Below are 20,202 nucleotides of genomic sequence, written 5' to 3'. Positions count from 1 at the left end.
GCAAATTAAAGTTGTGTGTACTGTATATGATTAGGCTTGCTGGGTACACAGAATACAATTACAGAGACTAGGAAAGGTTTTCTCCTAACCATATCATTAGAACAATAAATTTTATACACACTAACTTACCATTTGTCACAGGAAAACACTTAATGCTGATGGAACACATCCTAACAGTTAGGATTGACGATGACCAATGAAAAACTACTGTACTTTATGGGTAAGTGTCACTTAGCTAAGGTGTGTTGTTGGGAAGGATTCTTTGAAGTCCTATATTTTTCCCTCCTGGCTGTCGAATTATAAGGGCTTTCCACACTATTTATCCCAATTCTTCAGCAGGAACATGTCAGCAATTTTTAAATTGCAGATTGAGGCCGATATACACCAAGTGACCTTCGATAATACCTGATTACATTGCGACAATTCAGTTCAGTGTTCACACATTAAAATTCAATATGGCGTCTCCCTCCTGTGTCACTCTGCGGCTCTTCTACACCCCTTTCACTCGAAATTTCGTGAAAGGGTCTAATCAGCATCATATTTTATTACACAATTATTATATTATTCATTTATATGTTCTACATTTAGGAAATTATGTAAAAAAAAATCCCCAGCTTCTTTGATTCCAGAGCTAGTCGATATGTACCGCAATTCTTCATACACCCGCTGTCCATATTCACCTAGAAGTAAATAGGTACCTGGGTGTTCGCGGGTTGTATCTTCGAGTGGCCTAGTGGAAATCAGGAGAGGTGGGTAGGTTGGTGGGCAGAGTAGGCACCATGTTGAGGCGGCGGTGTGTATCAGCAGTGTTGGTCACATGCCACCTCTACCGCCCAGCTCAGGTGTTCTTCTCGGGTTATTTCAGGTAGGCAGGTGGTAGTACGTGTTGCACAGCCTCGCACCAGGTGACACCACCACCTTAACCTGCTATCCTTCCTCACCTAATTGTAGTGGTCGCCTCATTAACTCAGCGTATTATCATATTCTTAGTTTATCGCGGTATTAACTAAGTTCAGAGGCATGATGCTAATGAATTTGTTGTTAAACTTCTATATTCTTTGTTTTGTTGAGATTTTGACCGGTACGAGTACACACACACACACACACACACACACACACACACACACACACACACACACGTTCAGGACCCTATACACCGTGTACGTTAGGCCCATATTGGAGTATGCGGCACCAGTTTGGAACCCACACCTAGCCAAGCATGTAAAGAAACTAGAGAAAGTGCAAAGGTTTGCAACAAGACTAGTCCCAGAGCTAAGAGGTATGTCCTATGAGGATTTCAACCTGACGACACTGGAGGACAGGAGAGATAAGGGGGACATGATAACGACTTACAAAATACTGAGAGGAATTGACAAGGTGGACAAAGACAGGATGTTCCAGAGACTGGACACAGTAACAAGGGGACACAGTTGGAAGTTGAAGACACAGATGAATCAAAGGGATGTTAGGAAGTATTTCTTCAGCCACAGAGTAGTCAGGAAGTGGAATAGTTTGGGAAGCGATGTAGTGGAGTCAGGATCCATACATAGCTTTAAGCAGAGGTACGATAAAGCTCATGGTTCAGGGAGAGTGACCTAGTAGCGACCAGTGAAGAGGCGGGGCCAGGAGCTTGGACTCGACCCCTGCAACCTCAACTAGGTGAGTACAACTAGGTGAGTACACACACACACACACACACACACATGTACACACACATACACACACATACACACACACACATACACATACACACACATACACACACATACACATACACACACACACACACATACACACACACACACATACACATACACACACACACACACACACACACACACACACACACACACACACACACACACACACACACACACACACACACACACACACACACACACACACACACAGGAAAAGAGACAAGGAGGGAACCAGCAGAGGTCAGTCAGAGCAGAACAGAACAGCAAGGGCAAGCACACACACAACTACTCTCAGAACCATACAACCTATCACACCATCCCAACACACACTACAATCCATACCCACAGCCTCCACCCAACACCGAGCTATAGAATCCCACAGTATGCCACCAGGTCTCCCACCCTCACAGGCCCCCCAAACCACAGTGTTGGAAAGGAAACTGAAGGTATGGTACACAAACGCTGATGGAATAACAAATAAGTGGGAGGAGTGGCATGAAAGAGTCAAAGAAGCATCACCGGACATCATAGCTCTCACAGAAACCAAGCTTACAGGTATGATAACAGATGCCATCTTTCCAACGGGATACCAAATCCTGAGGAAAGACAGAGGGAACAGGGGGGGTGGAGGAGTGGCGTTGCTGATCAAAAATCGCTGGAATTTTGATGAGCTGGAGAGAGGAGACAGCGGAGAAGAAAGTGATTACATAGTGGGAACACTTCACTCTGGAGGTCCCAAGGTGGTAATAGCAGTGATGTATAACCCACCACAGAACAGCAGGAGGCCAAGGCAAGAGTACGACGAGAGCAATAGAGCGATGGTTGACACACTGGCTAGAGTGGCCAGAAGAGCTCATGCATGCAGGGCAAAGCTCCTGATCATGGGTGACTTTAACCACAAGGAGATCGATTGGGAGAACTTGGACCCACATGGGGGCCAAGATACATGGAGGGCTAAGATGATGGAGGTGGTACTGGAAAACTTCATGTGCCAACACGTAAGGGACACTACAAGAGAGAGAGGAGAGGATGAACCAGCAAGGCTGGACTTAGTATTCACCTTCAGTAGTGCAGATATCGAGGACATCACATATGAAAGACCCCTTGGGGCCAGTGACCATGTGGTTTTAAGCTTCGAATACACAGTAGAGCTACAAGTGGAGGGAGAAGCAGGAAGGCCAGGACGAATGAAGCCAAACTACAAGAAAGGGGACTACACAGGAATGAGGAACTACCTGAACGGGGTTCAGTGGGACAGAGAACTGGCAGGGAAGCCAGTTAATGAGATGATGGAATATGTAGCAACAAAATGCAAGGAGGCTGAGGAGAGGTTTGTACCCAAGGGTAACAGGATTAATGAAAAAGCCAGGATGAGCCCATGGTTTACCCAAAGGTGCAGGGAGGCAAAAACCAAGTGTGCTAGGGAATGGAAGAAATATAGAAGGCAAAGGACCCAGGAGAATAAGGAGAACAGTCGTAGAGCCAGAAACGAATATGCACAGATAAGAAGGGAGGCCCAAAGACAATATGAAAATGACATAGCAGCGAAAGCCAAATCTGACCCGAAACTGTTGTACAGCCACATCAGGAGGAAAACAACAGTCAAGGACCAGGTAATCAGGCTAAGGAAGGAAGGAGGAGAGACAACAAGAAATGACCGTGAAGTATGTGAAGAACTCAACAAGAGATTCAAAGAAGTGTTCACAGAGGAGACAGAAGGGACTCCAGAAAGACGGAGAGGTGGGGCACACCACCAAGTGCTGGACACAGTGCACACAACCGAGGAAGAAGTGAAGAGGCTTCTGAGTGAGCTAGATACCTCAAAGGCAATGGGGCCAGATAACATCTCCCCATGGGTATTGAGAGAGGGAGCAGAGGCGCTATGTGTACCCCTAACAACAATATTCAATACATCTATCGAAACAGGGAGATTGCCTGAGGCATGGAAGACAGCAAATGTAGTCCCAATCTTTAAAAAAGGAGACAGACATGAAGCATTAAACTACAGACCAGTTTCACTGACATGTATAGTATGCAAAATCATGGAGAAGATTATCAGGAGAAGAGTGGTGGAACACCTAGAAAGGAATGATCTCATCAACAGCAGCCAACATGGTTTCAGGGACGGGAAATCCTGTGTCACAAACCTACTGGAGTTCTATGACATGGTGACAGCAGTAAGACAAGAGAGAGAGGGGTGGGTGGATTGCATTTTCTTGGACTGCAAGAAGGCGTTTGACACAGTTCCACACAAGAGATTGGTGCAAAAACTGGAGGACCAAGCAGGGATAACAGGGAAGGCACTACAATGGATCAGGGAATACTTGTCAGGAAGACAGCAGCGAGTCATGGTACGTGGCGAGGTGTCAGAGTGGGCACCTGTGACCAGCGGGGTCCTGCAGGGGTCAGTCCTAGGACCAGTGCTGTTTCTGGTATTTGTGAACGACATGACGGAAGGAATAGACTCTGAGGTGTCCCTGTTTGCAGATGACGTGAAGTTGATGAGAAGAATTCACTCGATCGAAGACCAGGCAGAACTACAAAGGGATCCGGACAGGCTGCAGACCTGGTCCAGCAATTGGCTCCTGGAGTTCAATCCCACCAAGTGCAAAGTCATGAAGATTGGGGAAGGGCAAAGAAGGCCGCAGACGGAGTACAGTCTAGGGGGTCAGAGACTACAAACCTCACTCAAGGAAAAAGATCTTGGGGTGAGTATAACACCAGGCACATCTCCTGAAGCGCACATCAACCAAATAACTGCTGCAGCATATGGGCGCCTAGCAAACCTCAGAACAGCATTCCGACATCTTAATAAGGAATCATTCAGGACCTTGTACACCGTGTATGTTAGGCCCATATTGGAGTATGCGGCACCAGTTTGGAACCCACACCTAGCCAAGCACGTGAAGAAACTAGAGAAAGTGCAAAGGTTTGCAACAAGACTAGTCCCAGAGCTAAGAGGTATGTCCTACGAGGAGAGGTTAAGGGAAATCAACCTGACGACACTGGAGGACAGGAGAGATAGGGGGGACATGATAACGACATACAAAATACTGAGAGGAATTGACAAGGTGGACAAAGACAGGATGTTCCAGAGATTGGACACAGTAACAAGGGGACACAGTTGGAAGCTGAAGACACAGATGAATCACAGGGATGTTAGGAAGTATTTCTTCAGCCACAGAGTAGTCAGTAAGTGGAATAGTTTGGGAAGCGATGTAGTGGAGGCAGGATCCATACATAGCTTTAAGCAGAGGTATGATAAAGCTCACGGCTCAGGGAGAGTGACCTAGTAGCGATCAGTGAAGAGGCGGGGCCAGGAGCTCGGACTCGATCCCCGCAACCTCAACTAGGTGAGTACAACTAGGTGAGTACACACACACGCAACAGGCCTAGTGTCTAATCGACATGTGCCTAGGACAAAATGGTAACTAACTAACACACACACGCACACACACACACGCACACACACACACACACACACATATATATATATATATATATATATATATATATATATATATATATATATATATATATATATATATATATATATATATATATATATATATATATGTATATATACCAGGAATTATATATAGAATATACCCTTTATTTTGTTTACCTGGAGTTTACCTGGAGAGAGTTCCGGGGGGTCAACGCCCCCGCGGCCCGGTCTGTGACCAGGTCTCATGGTGGATCAGGGCCTGATCAACAAGACTGTTACTGCTGGCCGACGTACGAACCACAGCCCGGCTGGTCAGATACCAACTTTAGGTGCTTGTCCGGTGCCTGTTTGAAGACAGCCAGGGGTCTATTGGTAATCCCCCTTATGTATGCTGGGGGCCCCTGACACTTATTGTGTTGTCTCTTAACGTACTAGTGGCACCCCTGCTTTTCATTGGGGGATGTTGCATCGTCTGCCGAGTCTTTTGCTTTCTTAGGGAGTGATTTTATGTTCATCTATTTTTCACATCTTTAATGTTAATGTCATGATAAGCGAACTGTGAATTGGATTTTGTTATTAATTACACTCTGGTTCAAACTCGTGTTTCAGATCCGTGTGTCTACCACAAACTCTTCCCAAAGGTCAAGCCTCTCCATAAAACTTTTCTAGGTATGTATACTTAACTTTAATGTTAAAAGTTAAACTTTCAACATTGGTGTAGCCTGTTTAGAAAACAGGCCGGGACTGTGAGTATATTGTACAGCTGCTAAACTGCCAATTTTTTTAATGTTTAGAACATTTTTTTCTTTAAATAACTTAATGGATGCTGTATCTTATAAAAGAATGATGTCTTTTGGGTTTAGGTTGCGTAAGTGCAAATCTGCCAGTTCATGAACATAGTTAATAAACTTTGGGTTGTTGGTTTCTGTGCGATAACTGAAGAATGCATGTTCAGGTCAGCTTCACACTTTTAGGGCAGGTGTGCATTCCTCAAAGGAAAATTCGCACTGCTTTTGCGTTGTGTAGGTTTTAATTTGCCAGTTTTAATAAGCAAATGATTGCCCATGCAATAAGTGGACCATGCCACTTACGATCGACTACAGACTTTAAACGCTGGTGTTATTGTTATTATTCTAGTTTGAGGGAGCGGTTAATCTTTGAGGTCGTGCAGCACCTGGCGAAATGGGAGACAATCAGGTTTGATACCAATCCGCAATTTTAATGAAATTGGGAAAACTGAAATACTGGTTTTCATCTTACAATTTGTGAATGTCTAATCCAACCGGCTTCAAACCTTCAACGCCGATAACTTGAGAGGGCAACTTCTGATTGGCTTCAAACTTATATTGATGGTGTTTTGGGGAACTGGTCTCTCTGCAATAACAAGAGAATATATCTTCTGATTGGCTTTAAACTTTCAAAGCTGGTGTTTGTTAGTTAGTTAAAAATTCGAATTGGTTTTGGTCTGTGTTGGTGCAAATTTGCAATTTATACTGAAGAAATTGGGATACTAGTTTCCATGTGATAACATGTGAATACCTCTCCTTATTAGCCTCAGATCTTCATTGCTGATATTTAACTGCACCGAAAACTTATGCTGCACTCTGTACTATTTCTTTTACTTGCACTGAGGTAGAGGGGTGCTTGGTTTTATAGGATATAGGGTTACTATTCTTTTTTAAAAAAAATCAACGTATAATTGTGTTAGATGAATAAGGTCTCTTAGCAGAGTATCTTAAAATGTAGCAACACAGGACAGGTTTCTAATCAATAATTCTTTATCCCTTATCCCAGAAATAGGAATTTATCTTAGAATCGTTACCTTGCCTTTTGCAATAAATGAACAATAGGAATGTGGGTATACTCTAATGTGTGGGAATGAGTGTGGAAGTAAGTTTTTTGAGTATGAGAGTGAGTTAAAAGTGTGCAGGAGCGAGCAGAAGTGTGGGAGTGAACTAGTGATTATGTAGCAGTTCGAAAACTATTAGAAATAAAATACATATATATACAAAACAGGATGAAAACTGACTTGCTAATCTATATGTTTTTGTCAGACTACCAGAGGACGGTGGCATCCTTCTCAATCATCAGTCTCTTAATAACCATCATGGGGTTGAGCTTCTCCCTCTACACCTTCCATCACACACGATATATGTACAAGCGCCTCGCTGCCTGCAGTCACGTCATAGCTGGTAAATTCTAAGGGCGATTTCGTCTTTTTTTAGCCTTTATACTCAGCCTAAGATCGTCTCTTCCCTTCTCTCTCTCTCTCTCTCTCTCCCGCTTTCTTTCCCTCTCTTTGTTCCTCATTATTCTTTTAAAGTATTATATCAATGATTAACTTTATTTAATATGCCAGAGAGAAATGGTATAAAATACCGACATGATGGAAAAGACAAATACAGAATAATGCGATCTATATTGACGTTTTGGTCACACAGTGGTCTTTATAAAGTCAAGTGACTTCTGAAAGACCACTGTGTGGGCGAAACGTTGTCAATAAATGATCGCATGATATTGCATGTGTCTGTAATTAAAAATTATTATAGTTTAATAGTGCATACAAAAGCGAAGAAATATGGCAAGTCTATTGGTTTCAAGCCCTTTATGTTTTAAAACATGGATACACTGTAAATGAGTTGACCAGAACACTTAATTGTAAATGTACTTACTGGCCTGCAACATTTTTAATTGTAAATAAACAAGCCTGAAAATGGTTGGATAACAGCATCAGACATTCCTCCCCAGCCGGCTGTGTTCTCATTGTGATAGAAGTAGCAGTGTCTCTGTACCACTACGAGGCAGCTCACTTACCCAACAGGCATCCCCCCGGCTCCACCTGGAGTTATGGCTTCTCCTTCATGCTCGCCTGGGTCACCTTTCTCGCTGAGGTAAGTCTTCTTCGTTCAGTTGTTCCTGCACCTACTCCGGTGATGTATTTTTTTCCCCAAGTGTTCTTAAGCTCACTGGAATTACTAACTTCGAAATAAAGGCATTTTTGTTTGGCCTTCATACCGTGTTGTTCAACTAATTTTTCCAGCTCATGAATTGTCTCGGTTTATTTTGAACATTCTCAAATCTTTAGTTATTCTATGGGTCCAGAGTGACGTTAAGCTTCATTCAATTTTCTTCATGTAGTTTTAGAGTATTATACATATATAAAATAGTTGCAATACATTCAAAATTATTTTAGACATACACTGGTTTATATTCACATCCCTTTACAATATATCTTAAATAACATACAATAGCCAATCTACTGCAGCATCTTGGTGGACGTCATATATGTAATAGAATGCCTGGTGATAGTAATAATGCAGTATCTGAGTTTACTGCCAGGCGATATAAATGGCCACTTCAAAAGTCTCCATATATATATATATATATATATATATATATATATATATATATATATATATATATATATATATATATATATATATATATATATATATATATATATATATATATATATATATATATATATATATATATATACAGTATCTCCTCTGTTATGGTTTCGTATGGAAATCCAGAGTTTTTCACACCTTAATAACAGCAGGCACGAAGAACGGTAAATGCCTTCTGCGTATGACAGTAGATCTAGGCGGAAAATAAAGATGGCAAATATTAAAGCAAGAAGTAGGCTGATACATTGTTGCCAGGGTACCAGGTACCCCAGGTACCTGGGTACTCAGGTACCTGGGTACTCAGGTACCTGGGTACTCAGGTACCTGGGTACTCAGGTACCTGGGGTACTGTCGGAGTTTGGTGATGATCATTATATTAATGCTGAACTTCTTTCACAATCCTACATGCAGTTTTTTTTCTTTATATTAATTTATATTTGTTTAGATTTTAACCCTTTCATATAACAGTTAATTCTCAAGGTATTCCTTACTCGCACTCCAAATAATTACCTTACTAACCAGCTATCACTCCCACAGAACTATTTGTCAAAACTTAAACTATTACAAGTTCATAATGTTTCTAAACTTTAAAAAAATGCAATGTTTTGTCACAGGCAGCTGCAGCTATTGCCTTTGGAATCTGCTCCCGCAAGAGGAAGAAAGATAAAGCCCCAGACGACCAGTATGCCATTGAAGAGGAACCCACCATTATTGGCCGATAGAACCATACGCAAATATACCGACAGTGTAAGGGATATACTCAGCTAATGAGAATCCAGGCTTGTATAAACTTAAATCTTTCTCATGGTACAAACAATTGTAAGATGTGAACCATTGAAGGTAAAGTAACGTAGTTTAAAATTTAAAAAAAGGAACTAGGACAAACTTTACACACACAAAAATAAAAAATTAACATTTAAGAACATAAGAAAGAAGGAACACTGCAACAGGCCTACTGACCCATGCGGAGCAGGTCCATGTTCCCCCCCCCCCCCGGATAAGCCCAATGACCCCCCCGATGAGCCCAATGACCCACCCAGTCTGGTCACCTCCACTCAAGGAAGGAGCAAGGCACCAGACCCAGTAGCACAAGCTAGTCAGGTCCAACTTACACCCACCCACACCCACTCATGTATTTATCTAACTTATTTTTAAAACTCCACAACGTTTTAGCCTGAAGAACTGTACTCGGGAGTTTGTTCCACTCATCCACAACTCTATTACCAAACCAGTGCTTTCCTATATCCTTCCTGAATCTGAATTTTTCCAACTTGAAACCATTGCTGCGAGTCCTGTTTTGGCTGGAAATTTTCAGCACGCTATTTACATCCCCTTTATTTTCCATTTATGCACCTCGATCATATTCCCCCTAATTCTACGCCTTTCGAGAGACTGCAGATTCAGGGCCCTCAGTCTATCCTCATAGGAAAGATTTCGGTAACATGGGATCATCTTTGTCATCCTCCTCTGTACGTTTTCCAGAGCATTTATATCCATTCTGTAATACGGTGACCAGAACTGAGGAGCATAGTCTAAATGAGGCCTAACCAAGGATATATATATATGTCGTGCCGAATAGGCAGAACTTGCGATCTTGGCTTAAATAGCAACGCTCATCTTGCCATGTAGGACAAGTGAAAATTTGTGTATGCAATAATTTCGCCAAAATCATTCTGAACCTAACGAAAAAAATATATTTGATTGTGTTTGTTTAGTACTAAATTATTGTAAACGTATTTAAAATATATTTAGTTGGGTTAGGCTAAAATAAATTGCTCTTGTTATAATAAGGTTAGGTAAGTTTTCTAAGATTCTTTTGGTGCAAAATTAAAAATTTTTACATTAACGTTAATGAAAAAAATATATCTTTAAACGTATAAGAGAAAATTTCAGAAAGGACTTAATTTTAAATGAGTTCTTACTAATTGACCAGTTTTACATATTCGGCACGACATATATATATATATATATATATATATATATATATATATATATATATATATATATATATATATATATATATATATATATATATATATATATATAAGAGAGAGAGAGCTACGCACGCACACATTGATTTTATATTAGAACACCAATATTTTATACTACAAGGCATCATTATTCAAGTTTGTTAAAAAAAATCCTCGTTTTCAGTCAGGATTCATATAAAACCTCAGATTAGATTTTTTAGATTTTGCCACCGAAGTGGCTAGTTTATTGTGCACCCCATACCCATCTTGTGGACGGTAGCGCGAGAGCATATGGATACACAAAAGGCCTAGGAACTAGGCCCCAAAGGGTTAACAGGACTACATATGGATTTATATCTACATATCTATAGTTCACTTATCTGTTACAAGCAAATTTAGGAAATTTGCTTAGTATATCTGGTATCTTATTTTCATTAATAAGATATCTTGACATGTCACATAGGTTATTATACTGTCTGTCTCTGTATTCCTCAATGAGTGGACAATTAAGCACATAGTGTTCAAGAGAGTGACCATATGCCTGATCACATAATTTACATTTAGTTTGATCATCATCTGTGTGTCTCCCAAACTGCCAGAAGTACTTGTAACCAAGCCTAAGCCTGGCCACTACAACATCAGTCAGTCTGTTCACATTGCAAGTTGCTCCATAAACATACTTATCTACGTTCATGTTATCATAGTGGGTTATAGATCTACTCAGGCTTCTAACTGCATTCCTATAACAATCATTTTCATTATTTACTTCTCTCCTAATATTATTCCTAATGCTAGACACAGTTATACCAAAGTTATATTCTACATTCTCCTTCTGGGTACTCTTCTTGGCTAACATATCAACTTTATCATGAAGGAGTAATCCAATGTGTGATGGGATCCATAGCAATTGTACATTAATTCCTTTGTCCCTAATTTTTGAGTATCTATACCTGGCTTCTCCAATGAGCATGTTGTTGGAGTCATTATATGAGTGAAGAGCCTTCAATGATGACATAGAATCAGTAATGATGACAAAGTCAAGCTCAGTGTCATAGGTTAGCTTTAGCGCCATTAGGATTGCAAACAATTCAGTTTGCAGTGTAGACGCCCAGTTGTTAATTCTTATGCCTAACTCAACAAATTTATTATCGTTCTTAACTAGGGAGGTGGCAACAAGAGCAGATGCAGCCCTGCCAGAAGACTCCTGTTTAGATCCATCAGTGTATATAACTTGTGATAACTTATTACTACCAGCTAGGTGAGAAATTTCTTCTTGAGCAGTTGCTCTAACAAGAGATTTAAGGAAGGGATTACTAGCAATGAGCTTCTTGGGAGGGACTTGTAGGTATGTGATATTAAATGAACACATCTTCCGTGGAGGGGTGAAATGCTCTTGTTGCCTACAGTGATACAGTTCATGCAGGTTATAAAACTTAATGCAATTGCACGTTTTCACAATCCATTTAGATCTGTGTGTATTTACCTCTAGACACTTGGTAAGATTCACTGTGACAGTGTCTGGTTCGTTTCTCAACATTCTAATACCGAGTACAGTGTTAATTTCAACAATCCTATCACTGATACTAGAAATACCAAGCTCCTTCCTCATGTTAAGAACTTTTGTAGATCTGGGACAGCCAAGAATAATCCTGAGAGCTTCATTTTGCATTAACTCCAAGGGTCGGAGAGAACTTTCTCTAGCTAATATCAACATGGGAGCAGCATAATCAATTAAGGACCTAACATAGGCTATGTACATCATTCTCACGATTCTCACATTAGCACCATAGTTGGGATTGTAGCCAGCAACAGCTTTGAGAGCATTTAGCCTAGCTTTACATTTCTTGTTTAGTTGTGGTATAGTGGATTTGTTAAAGGGTACATCTACACCAAGATATCTGTAAGTTTTAACGTAGCTAATGATTTCACCCTGCAAATAGATGGGTGGGGGATGTCGTTTGCTTGGATGTCTTTGTTTTAGAGGAAGATATTATGAGGCCTAGTCGATTACAAATTGCTTGAACTTCATTAAGAATGATATTCATCTTCTTATGCCCTGTTGTATGGATCATGATATCATCAGCATAGCTTATAGCTATATGTTTAGGTGAGGCAGGTAGAGCATTTAGGAGAGCATTAATCAGAATATTAAATAGCATGGGACTAAGAACTCCTCCCTGCGGTGTACCTAAAGACATTTCTTTAGAATCACTTCTGAAGCCTTGGTAAAGGACAGAGGATACTCTATTTGACAGGTATCCTATTATCCAGCAGAGTAAGCTACCACCAATATTCATTTTGGCTAGTTCATGTAGTATAACGGTTCTGTTCGCAATATCAAATGCAGATTTTAGATCAAGAAAAGTGGTAAAACTAGTAGAGGTGTGTGCAGTGAGAAAGGTGGAAATACAGTTCTGCACACTTTTACCTTTCATGAACCCATAGAGGTAGGGGGAAAGTTGATGTGTGATTCTGTAGTACAGTCTGTTAAGCATCATTCTTTCAAAAGTTTTACAAAGACAACTAGTTAAGGAGATCGGCCTAAATGTATCAGGCTGTTGGGGCTTAGGGATAGGCACAATGAGACTATTGGTCCAGGAAGTAGGAAGAACGCCCTCAATGTAACTGAGATTATACAGTGCCAACAGAGGGTTATCAGGCACGTGCCTTAGAGTTCTGAGAATATCATAGGTTATACCATCCTCTCCAGGAGCAGTTGATCGACCTTTGGTTAATGCATTATCTAATTCATACTCGGTAAAGAGGCAATCACTCTCATCAATATTTTGGCCATAAAATTAATAAGTTTCAACATTTCTTCAGAAGTACTCTCTAAATTTTTTCTAATATGAGATGGAAGGTTTTCATGCCTGGATGTTTTGGACCAGTCATTTATGAGGTCATTTGCTTTTTCAAGAGGAAAGGGATGAGCAACATTGCCAGTCTTTTTCCTGGTTATTTTATTTATACCTTTCCAAGCCAAACTCAAAGGGGTGGACCTATTTAATCCACTAACAAACTGTTCCCATTCCTGTTGCCTAAGTTCTTCCTTTCTATTCCTTGCATGTGTTAGTGCAGCTTGGAACGTTCTGAGCAGGTCTGGGGTTCTACATTCACGGTATGCTTTACCAATCCTCCTAGCTGCATGTGTTAGATTGCGCAGCTGTGGCTCATTATAGTATTTACATTGGTTTTTATTGTTATTTATAGTGGAGGGTCTTTGTTTCCTATTCCTGCCCACTTGATCTGTGAGAACACTCTCAATAGTGGTAATTAAATCATCATTAAATTTTTGTGTGCCAATGGGCTCGTAATTCTTATACCATTGATCCAAGTGGTTAATAAAGTTGTCTCTGTGTTCTGGTTTGAGAATAAGTTTCCTCCTTCTGTATTTAGCTCCTTGATTGCTGGAGATGTGATCAAGATTGACAGTTGTTAGTCTTGGGAAGTGATCAGATAGAAGATCATCAACTATGACAGAGTCATGCATCGTATATGATGTATTAAATTCAAGACACAGATCTAGTATGCCACCATATATGTGAGTAGGCTCAGTAGTGCCCACAATTCGAACATTATCATGCTCATTTAGCAATCTCACTAGTTTAGTTCCATTGGTGTTTGTTATAGACCCACCAATATTCTTATGTCTGGCATTAAAATCTCCAAGAATGATGGTAGGTTCACTATTGATGTGATCTGGTAAAGCATCAGGTCGAAGCTGGTTCGCTGGGGCATAGAGATTAAAAATGTTTATGGAAAAATCGCCTGCATATACTTTGACACCATGATACTGCATGTTAACTCGACTCTGCAAGGAAAGGAGTGAATGTGGCAAGTTCTTTCTGACATACATCACACAACAGTTGGTTGACCTTAGGTTATAAGCTGCATATCCAGGCAAGTTTGGTGGAGGTGCTCCATCTTTCAATCTACATTCCTGCAAACAGATGACATCAATATTCTTGGTTGCACTAATATGATGTAAGTCAGGCAACCGCTTCCTGATGGAAGCAATGTTCCATGAAAAGATTTGTAATGTATCCATTGTAGTGAGTTATTACAATCTCTTGCTCATAAGATGGTAAAACTATTATGCTTTGACTACAGTGTGCAGGCACTTAAGAGCAAATAGCATAGTTTGTACGTCTTTATCTTCAGGACCTTTATTTTTAAGCATTTTTCGGCATATTGGCAGCCAGTTCCAAGGCAAGTCTTGAAGGCAAGAGTCATGGGCTTCTTTCTTACAAATTGCTGGAAGCTGAACGGGGATTGCTGCACTTTTGACATCATCACCATGCTCAAGAGCATCATCCTGATTACATATATTTATTAAACTTGTCAGGATCTGTTCAAGATGCTCAATTTTTTTCTGGAAATTTGTTATAATATGAGGAAGGTCAGGCGAATCCAATGCCTCTCCGGAGGATGGCACTTCTGGGTTAGTGCTTTCTTTAACACCTATCACCTTAACAGGTACCATGGTTACATTAGTGTTCTCTGTTTCATCATTCATTGCAGGTAGGTCCTGTGCTTCTGACTCATCTCCAATTTCCAGGGAGGTTACCTGTGTGGTGTCCGTCTGACTGTTGTAGTTGTGTGTATTGGGAGAAATGACAAACTCATCCCCATATTCAGGTGTAGCCATAGGTATCTGTAGTGGCAGACCAGTAGTTCCATATGTGCTAGCAGGGATGGCTAGCTCCTCCACAGCTGGTGTGTGTGATGGCATTCTGGTATCACCAGAATCCTTTGCAGTGAGGTGGGGTTCTTGCACACTTTGCAGAGGTTCAGTCTCAGATCTGGCTGTGGTAGAGTGGATGGCCCCATCCTCAGTTACCATTAAAGGACTGTTATCAGGTTTACATCGAAGGTTGTTTGGATTCTGACTGCAGTCCTTGTGGGAAACTGTAACCCCAACTTCTTTACAGTTAATACACTTAAATTTTTGGCTGTCAGGGCCTACTGTGCATTCTCTAGTGAAATGTTTCCCAGCACACTTACCACACCAAGAATGTAGTATTCCACAGTCTACTGCAACATGGCCATAGTGCTGGCATTTGTAACACCTACGTTTAGGGGGTAGGTACACTTCCATGTTTAGGAAACGTAAACCATGCACCCAGATATTCCGGGGGAGGGGCACAGGACCCACCCAACTGGCAATAATTTGGGATTTTCCTTTAAGTCTTTTAGGCTTGATGATATGCTCACTTAGAGTCAGATGGGATGGGTCCATGCAGAGAGGGTATCCAAAGATTATGATACTGACCCCTTTTTTAAAGTGGTGAGTGTCTGATGGAGGTCGGAGCAGCTTAATACCCCCATAAGGTGTACTAAGTAGATCATTGATCAGTTCTGCATTCTGTTCCACAAACACAAAGTTGTGTGTGTTTTTCCTAAATTGGATCCTTGAGTTAGGATGTTTGTTTACAGCTGCCATTAGCCATGCACACTTAGCAGGCAGCGGGGTGTTGTCAGGGAAGTTCAGCTTAACACATTCTTCCTTTGAAGAAAGACTTCTTGCAGCCTCTGTGCACCAAGGACGTTTAGTATCACATTGTGTACGAGTCAAGTGAGTCTGACTACGTCGACGCTCTAGCCCTTTCTCGCTTTTTCTCTTTCGTTTACTTTTAAAGGTCTGGAAGCTATCATCATTTCCATCACCTGCAGAAATAGTTTCCTCTATGACAGTTGCCATGTTTTCCAGTGATGATATCTGGTGTAAGACTCACAACACAAGAATTCCTCGCTTATCTTTCTCTTATAGCTTATGCAAGAGCAAATATTCACTACAAAGTCAGAAGTCCAAAATAGATCACAAGACACAAGTGCTCAAGTTCAATGAACACCTCCAACCATACTCAACCCAGACCACCACCACTCAATACGACACACACCCCGCCAAAAACACACTCAGAGACCTCTTGTATGTGTGTTAATAATATGGTACATATAATGATATAATGGATGGTACAGGCGAGGTCTTACACCTTATCACAAATTACAAAGATGAAAAGAGAGAGAGAGAGAGAGAGAGAGAGAGAGACAAAGTAGGTAATATTGAGCATAAAATTAGAATTCTGACATACATCACATTAAACATGAGGTTCAAATTCAGTGATAACTTCCACTTGAGTTAGTTCAGGCTACTGCCACCTAATGTACCTCACTGAAATAATAATATAGCAGACATCACAATGAATGCTGAAGACAACCTCTTACCCCAACCATAGATTGTAAACAGTATTACTAAAAAAAAAAAAAAAAAAAAAAAAAAACTAGGTAATGTTACAATGACAATGAGATAAATCACTCTGGTCGACTTCCTTGGTCCATCCTGGGTAACTCACACGTTACTATGTTATACATGTATGCAAGCATAAGTGTGTAATAAAGTTGGTAGAATTACCAACAATATGTAAAGTAAAAGGACACAAGTGCAACTAATGTGACATTTATTGTGGCAACGTTTCGCTCTCCAGGAGCTTTATCAAGCCATTACAAACAATACATGGACACAGAGGGTATATAAAGGCTCAGAGTGAGGTGAATACTAGTGAGGTACCATTTCGATGTTCACTAGTGGTAGTAGTAGTAGTAGTAGTAGTGGTAGTGACAAAAGTAATACAATATGGTAGAGCAATTAATTCGTACATGAGTAAAAGGATATAAAAGCTATTACTTGGGTAACATAAAAATAGGTTGGACAAATATAAACTGGAATGAGGCAGCTTGTTTCAGTGTTCACTCTCTGTGCTTTGTGTAGTATAACAGGAGAGACTATGTGATGGCAGGGTTTACTGTTTTCAGGAGGATTCTTGCTAAGACTTCGGAGATGGTGAAGCTGCCGTTGTTTTGTTTAATTGTATTCGAAACAGCGATCAGTGCTGATTCAAGGCACTTGCGTGTGCGGAAATTATTTTCTTTTATCACTAATTGGGCGTCTCTGAATTTCATAAGATGATTGGTGGAATTTCGGTGTTGTACACAGGCGTTGTTTAAGTTGTCGTTCCTGCATGCGTATATGTGTTCATTGAGGCGGGTGTCGAGGTTTCTTGCTGTTTCACCTACGTAGATCTTGTCACAGCCTCCACAGGGTATAGTGTAAACTCCTGCATTGACTGGATCGTGGTGCTTGGGTTTTGTCCTGGTTAGATCCTTTATTGAAGTGGTAGAAGCGATGGCGACTCTGGTGTTAGCTTGTGAAAGTACTTTTGAGACGTTTAGTGCAACCTGGCTGTTGGGAAGAAATTATAACTTTGTTGGGAGCGGTGTTGATGCGTGGAGAATTGATGATCTGAAGAGCTCTTTTCTTGCAGTCTTTGATGAAAAAAGAAGGAAATTGTAACTCAGTGAATGTTTGGTGAATGTAAGTACATTCCTCGTCAAGAAACTCAGGACTACAAATTCGGTATGCTCTTAGGAAAAACCCGATGATGATGCCTCTTTTGGTCTTGGTATCTTGACTGGAATAGAAGTGTGTGAGATCATTTTTATTGGTGGGTTTCCGATAAACTTGAAATCTTAGGTTGTTGTCTACTTTGTGAATGAGGACGTCGAGGAAAGGTAGCTTGTCATTGGACTCTTCTTCTAGTGTAAACTGGATCGCTGGTTCAACTGCGTTGAGCCTTGCCTGAAGATCCCGTACATCAAAACGTTTTGGAGTTATTACGAGGACATCGTCCACGTAACGCAACCAAGTGACGCTTGAAGGGATGATGTTGGCGAAGTGTTCGGACTCTAGGTGTTCCATGTATAAGTTGGCTAGGACGGCACTTATTGGGGACCCCATTCCCATGCCGTAGGTTTGTTTGTAGAGCTTGTTATTGAAGGAAAAACAGTTGAAGTTAACACAGAGTTCAATCAAGTCAACAAAATCTCCGGGAGGTAAAGGAAGATTAAGGTCCTGGTTGACTTTACGTCGTAGAACCTCGATGGCTTTTTTGGTAGGTACTTTTGTGAAGAGGGAAGTCACATCCAAACTGAAATTCCACCAATCATCTTATGAAATTCAGAGACGCCCAATTAGTGATAAAAGAAAATAATTTCCGCACACGCAAGTGCCTTGAATCAGCACTGATCGCTGTTTCGAATACAATTAAACAAAACAACGGCAGCTTCACCATCTCCGAAGTCTTAGCAAGAATCCTCCTGAAAACAGTAAACCCTGCCATCACATAGTCTCTCCTGTTATACTACACAAAGCACAGAGAGTGAACACTGAAACAAGCTGCCTCATTCCAGTTTATATTTGTCCAACCTATTTTTATGTTACCCAAGTAATAGCTTTTATATCCTTTTACTCATGTACGAATTAATTGCTCTACCATATTGTATTACTTTTGTCACTACCACTACTACTACTACTACTACTACCACTAGTGAACATCGAAATGGTACCTCACTAGTATTCACCTCACTCTGAGCCTTTATATACCCTCTGTGTCCATGTATTGTTTGTAATGGCTTGATAAAGCTCCTGGAGAGCGAAACGTTGCCACAATAAATGTCACATTAGTTGCACTTGTGTCCTTTTACTTTACAAGCATAAGTGTGCAGCTGTAGATAGATGAACCAGTACCTAAACAATCTCACTTACACACGCGTTACTATGTATGACAAGTGTTACCAAGTACACCAAGTGTACACTTTATCACTTAGAATACACTTTTGTTGATGTAAATATAGGTGAGAGTGGTACACCGCTGGTCGTAATAAACACACTCAACTTCTCAAGGTCACACACTAGGCCCAGCTTCTGGAGTTACCAGCGTTTTAATGTGTTTATTATGTGTCAGTGCGTGTCTGGAGTCATTAAATTGGTGTATCAGAAGTTAAACACTACAATCCAGTTGATCAAATAGTCTAAAACAATTTACACAATGTATAACTAGAAGTATAATGATTGCAAATTGTTACTATTACAATTTTAACTAGGCGCTAGACCCACTAGATGAGATGGCAAGGAACATAGATGTTAACAGGCTGACTCTTGCTTAACACAGTTGAAAGGTAACCGAATTACTAAAGTAAGAAAGTATTCATGAAACTGAACATTATGCAGGAGTAAGCTTGTTCACAGTAAAAATACAAAGCATAAGTTACACACTCACATCACAGATCAACACTGCAATTTGAAATATTACTGGGAATTTAGCAGTAAAGTTTCAGTCTGAACGAGAAAATGTATTAGAAAACACAGCAATGACACTAGGACAAGCAACTTAATTATGTAACCGTATTTAATAGTTCAGTTACACTGAGCAGAGCATGTGTTACACTGATTTATCAAATGTAAGGAGTCACTACACTGAAGTACACTCTGAGCCTTTTAAAGTCTTAATACAGGCTTACAAATGACAATTAACTGTTGGGGAAAGCAGCACTTAACACTTCTAGCACACGTATGACAGGTGAATGTTCACTGTGTACAAGCCAATCACCACAAGCTTACTATGTTTATAAGTGAACCTCTGGCATGTCCCGCTCAAAATGTCAGCACTGCAATGCTCGTCAAATTGTTCTCAAGCCACTACAGGAAACACTGGTATGCCAGCAGCACTGCAGAACGTATACAGACATGCTGGGCCCTAGGACAGCTATTACTGCAGGCTGCCTTAGCTTGTTCTGCCTAGCTGTTAGTGCTGCCCTCAAGCTTGCTTGACTGTGCT

General features: G+C 40.7%; 1 protein-coding gene across 2 annotated transcripts in view; it reads left to right on the top strand.

Annotated features, from left to right (window-relative positions):
- Window positions 1-20,202, top strand: part of LOC128695951 (uncharacterized) — a 119,596-nt gene that overhangs the window by 86,180 nt on the left and 13,214 nt on the right. Inside the window, exons 2-5 of one of the 2 annotated variants that reach the window (XR_011392003.1) lie at window positions 5,758-5,817; window positions 7,203-7,340; window positions 7,897-8,039; window positions 9,173-9,337. Coding sequence is in view for 1 of the 2 variants with exons in the window: in XM_070084891.1 (XP_069940992.1) it covers window positions 5,758-5,817; window positions 7,203-7,340; window positions 7,897-8,039; window positions 9,173-9,280 (449 nt within the window). In the remaining variant the exon portion in view is untranslated. The remainder of the gene's footprint in view (window positions 1-5,757; window positions 5,818-7,202; window positions 7,341-7,896; window positions 8,040-9,172; window positions 9,338-20,202) is intronic. The other variant, XM_070084891.1, reaches the window with a different exon arrangement.

The sequence above is a fragment of the Cherax quadricarinatus genome, chromosome 14 (genome assembly GCF_038502225.1).
Source record: "Cherax quadricarinatus isolate ZL_2023a chromosome 14, ASM3850222v1, whole genome shotgun sequence".
Classification (NCBI taxonomy): domain Eukaryota; kingdom Metazoa; phylum Arthropoda; class Malacostraca; order Decapoda; family Parastacidae; genus Cherax; species Cherax quadricarinatus.
The sequence above is the reverse complement of the archived record's forward strand: the minus strand, read 5'-3'. Positions and strand labels throughout refer to the sequence as shown.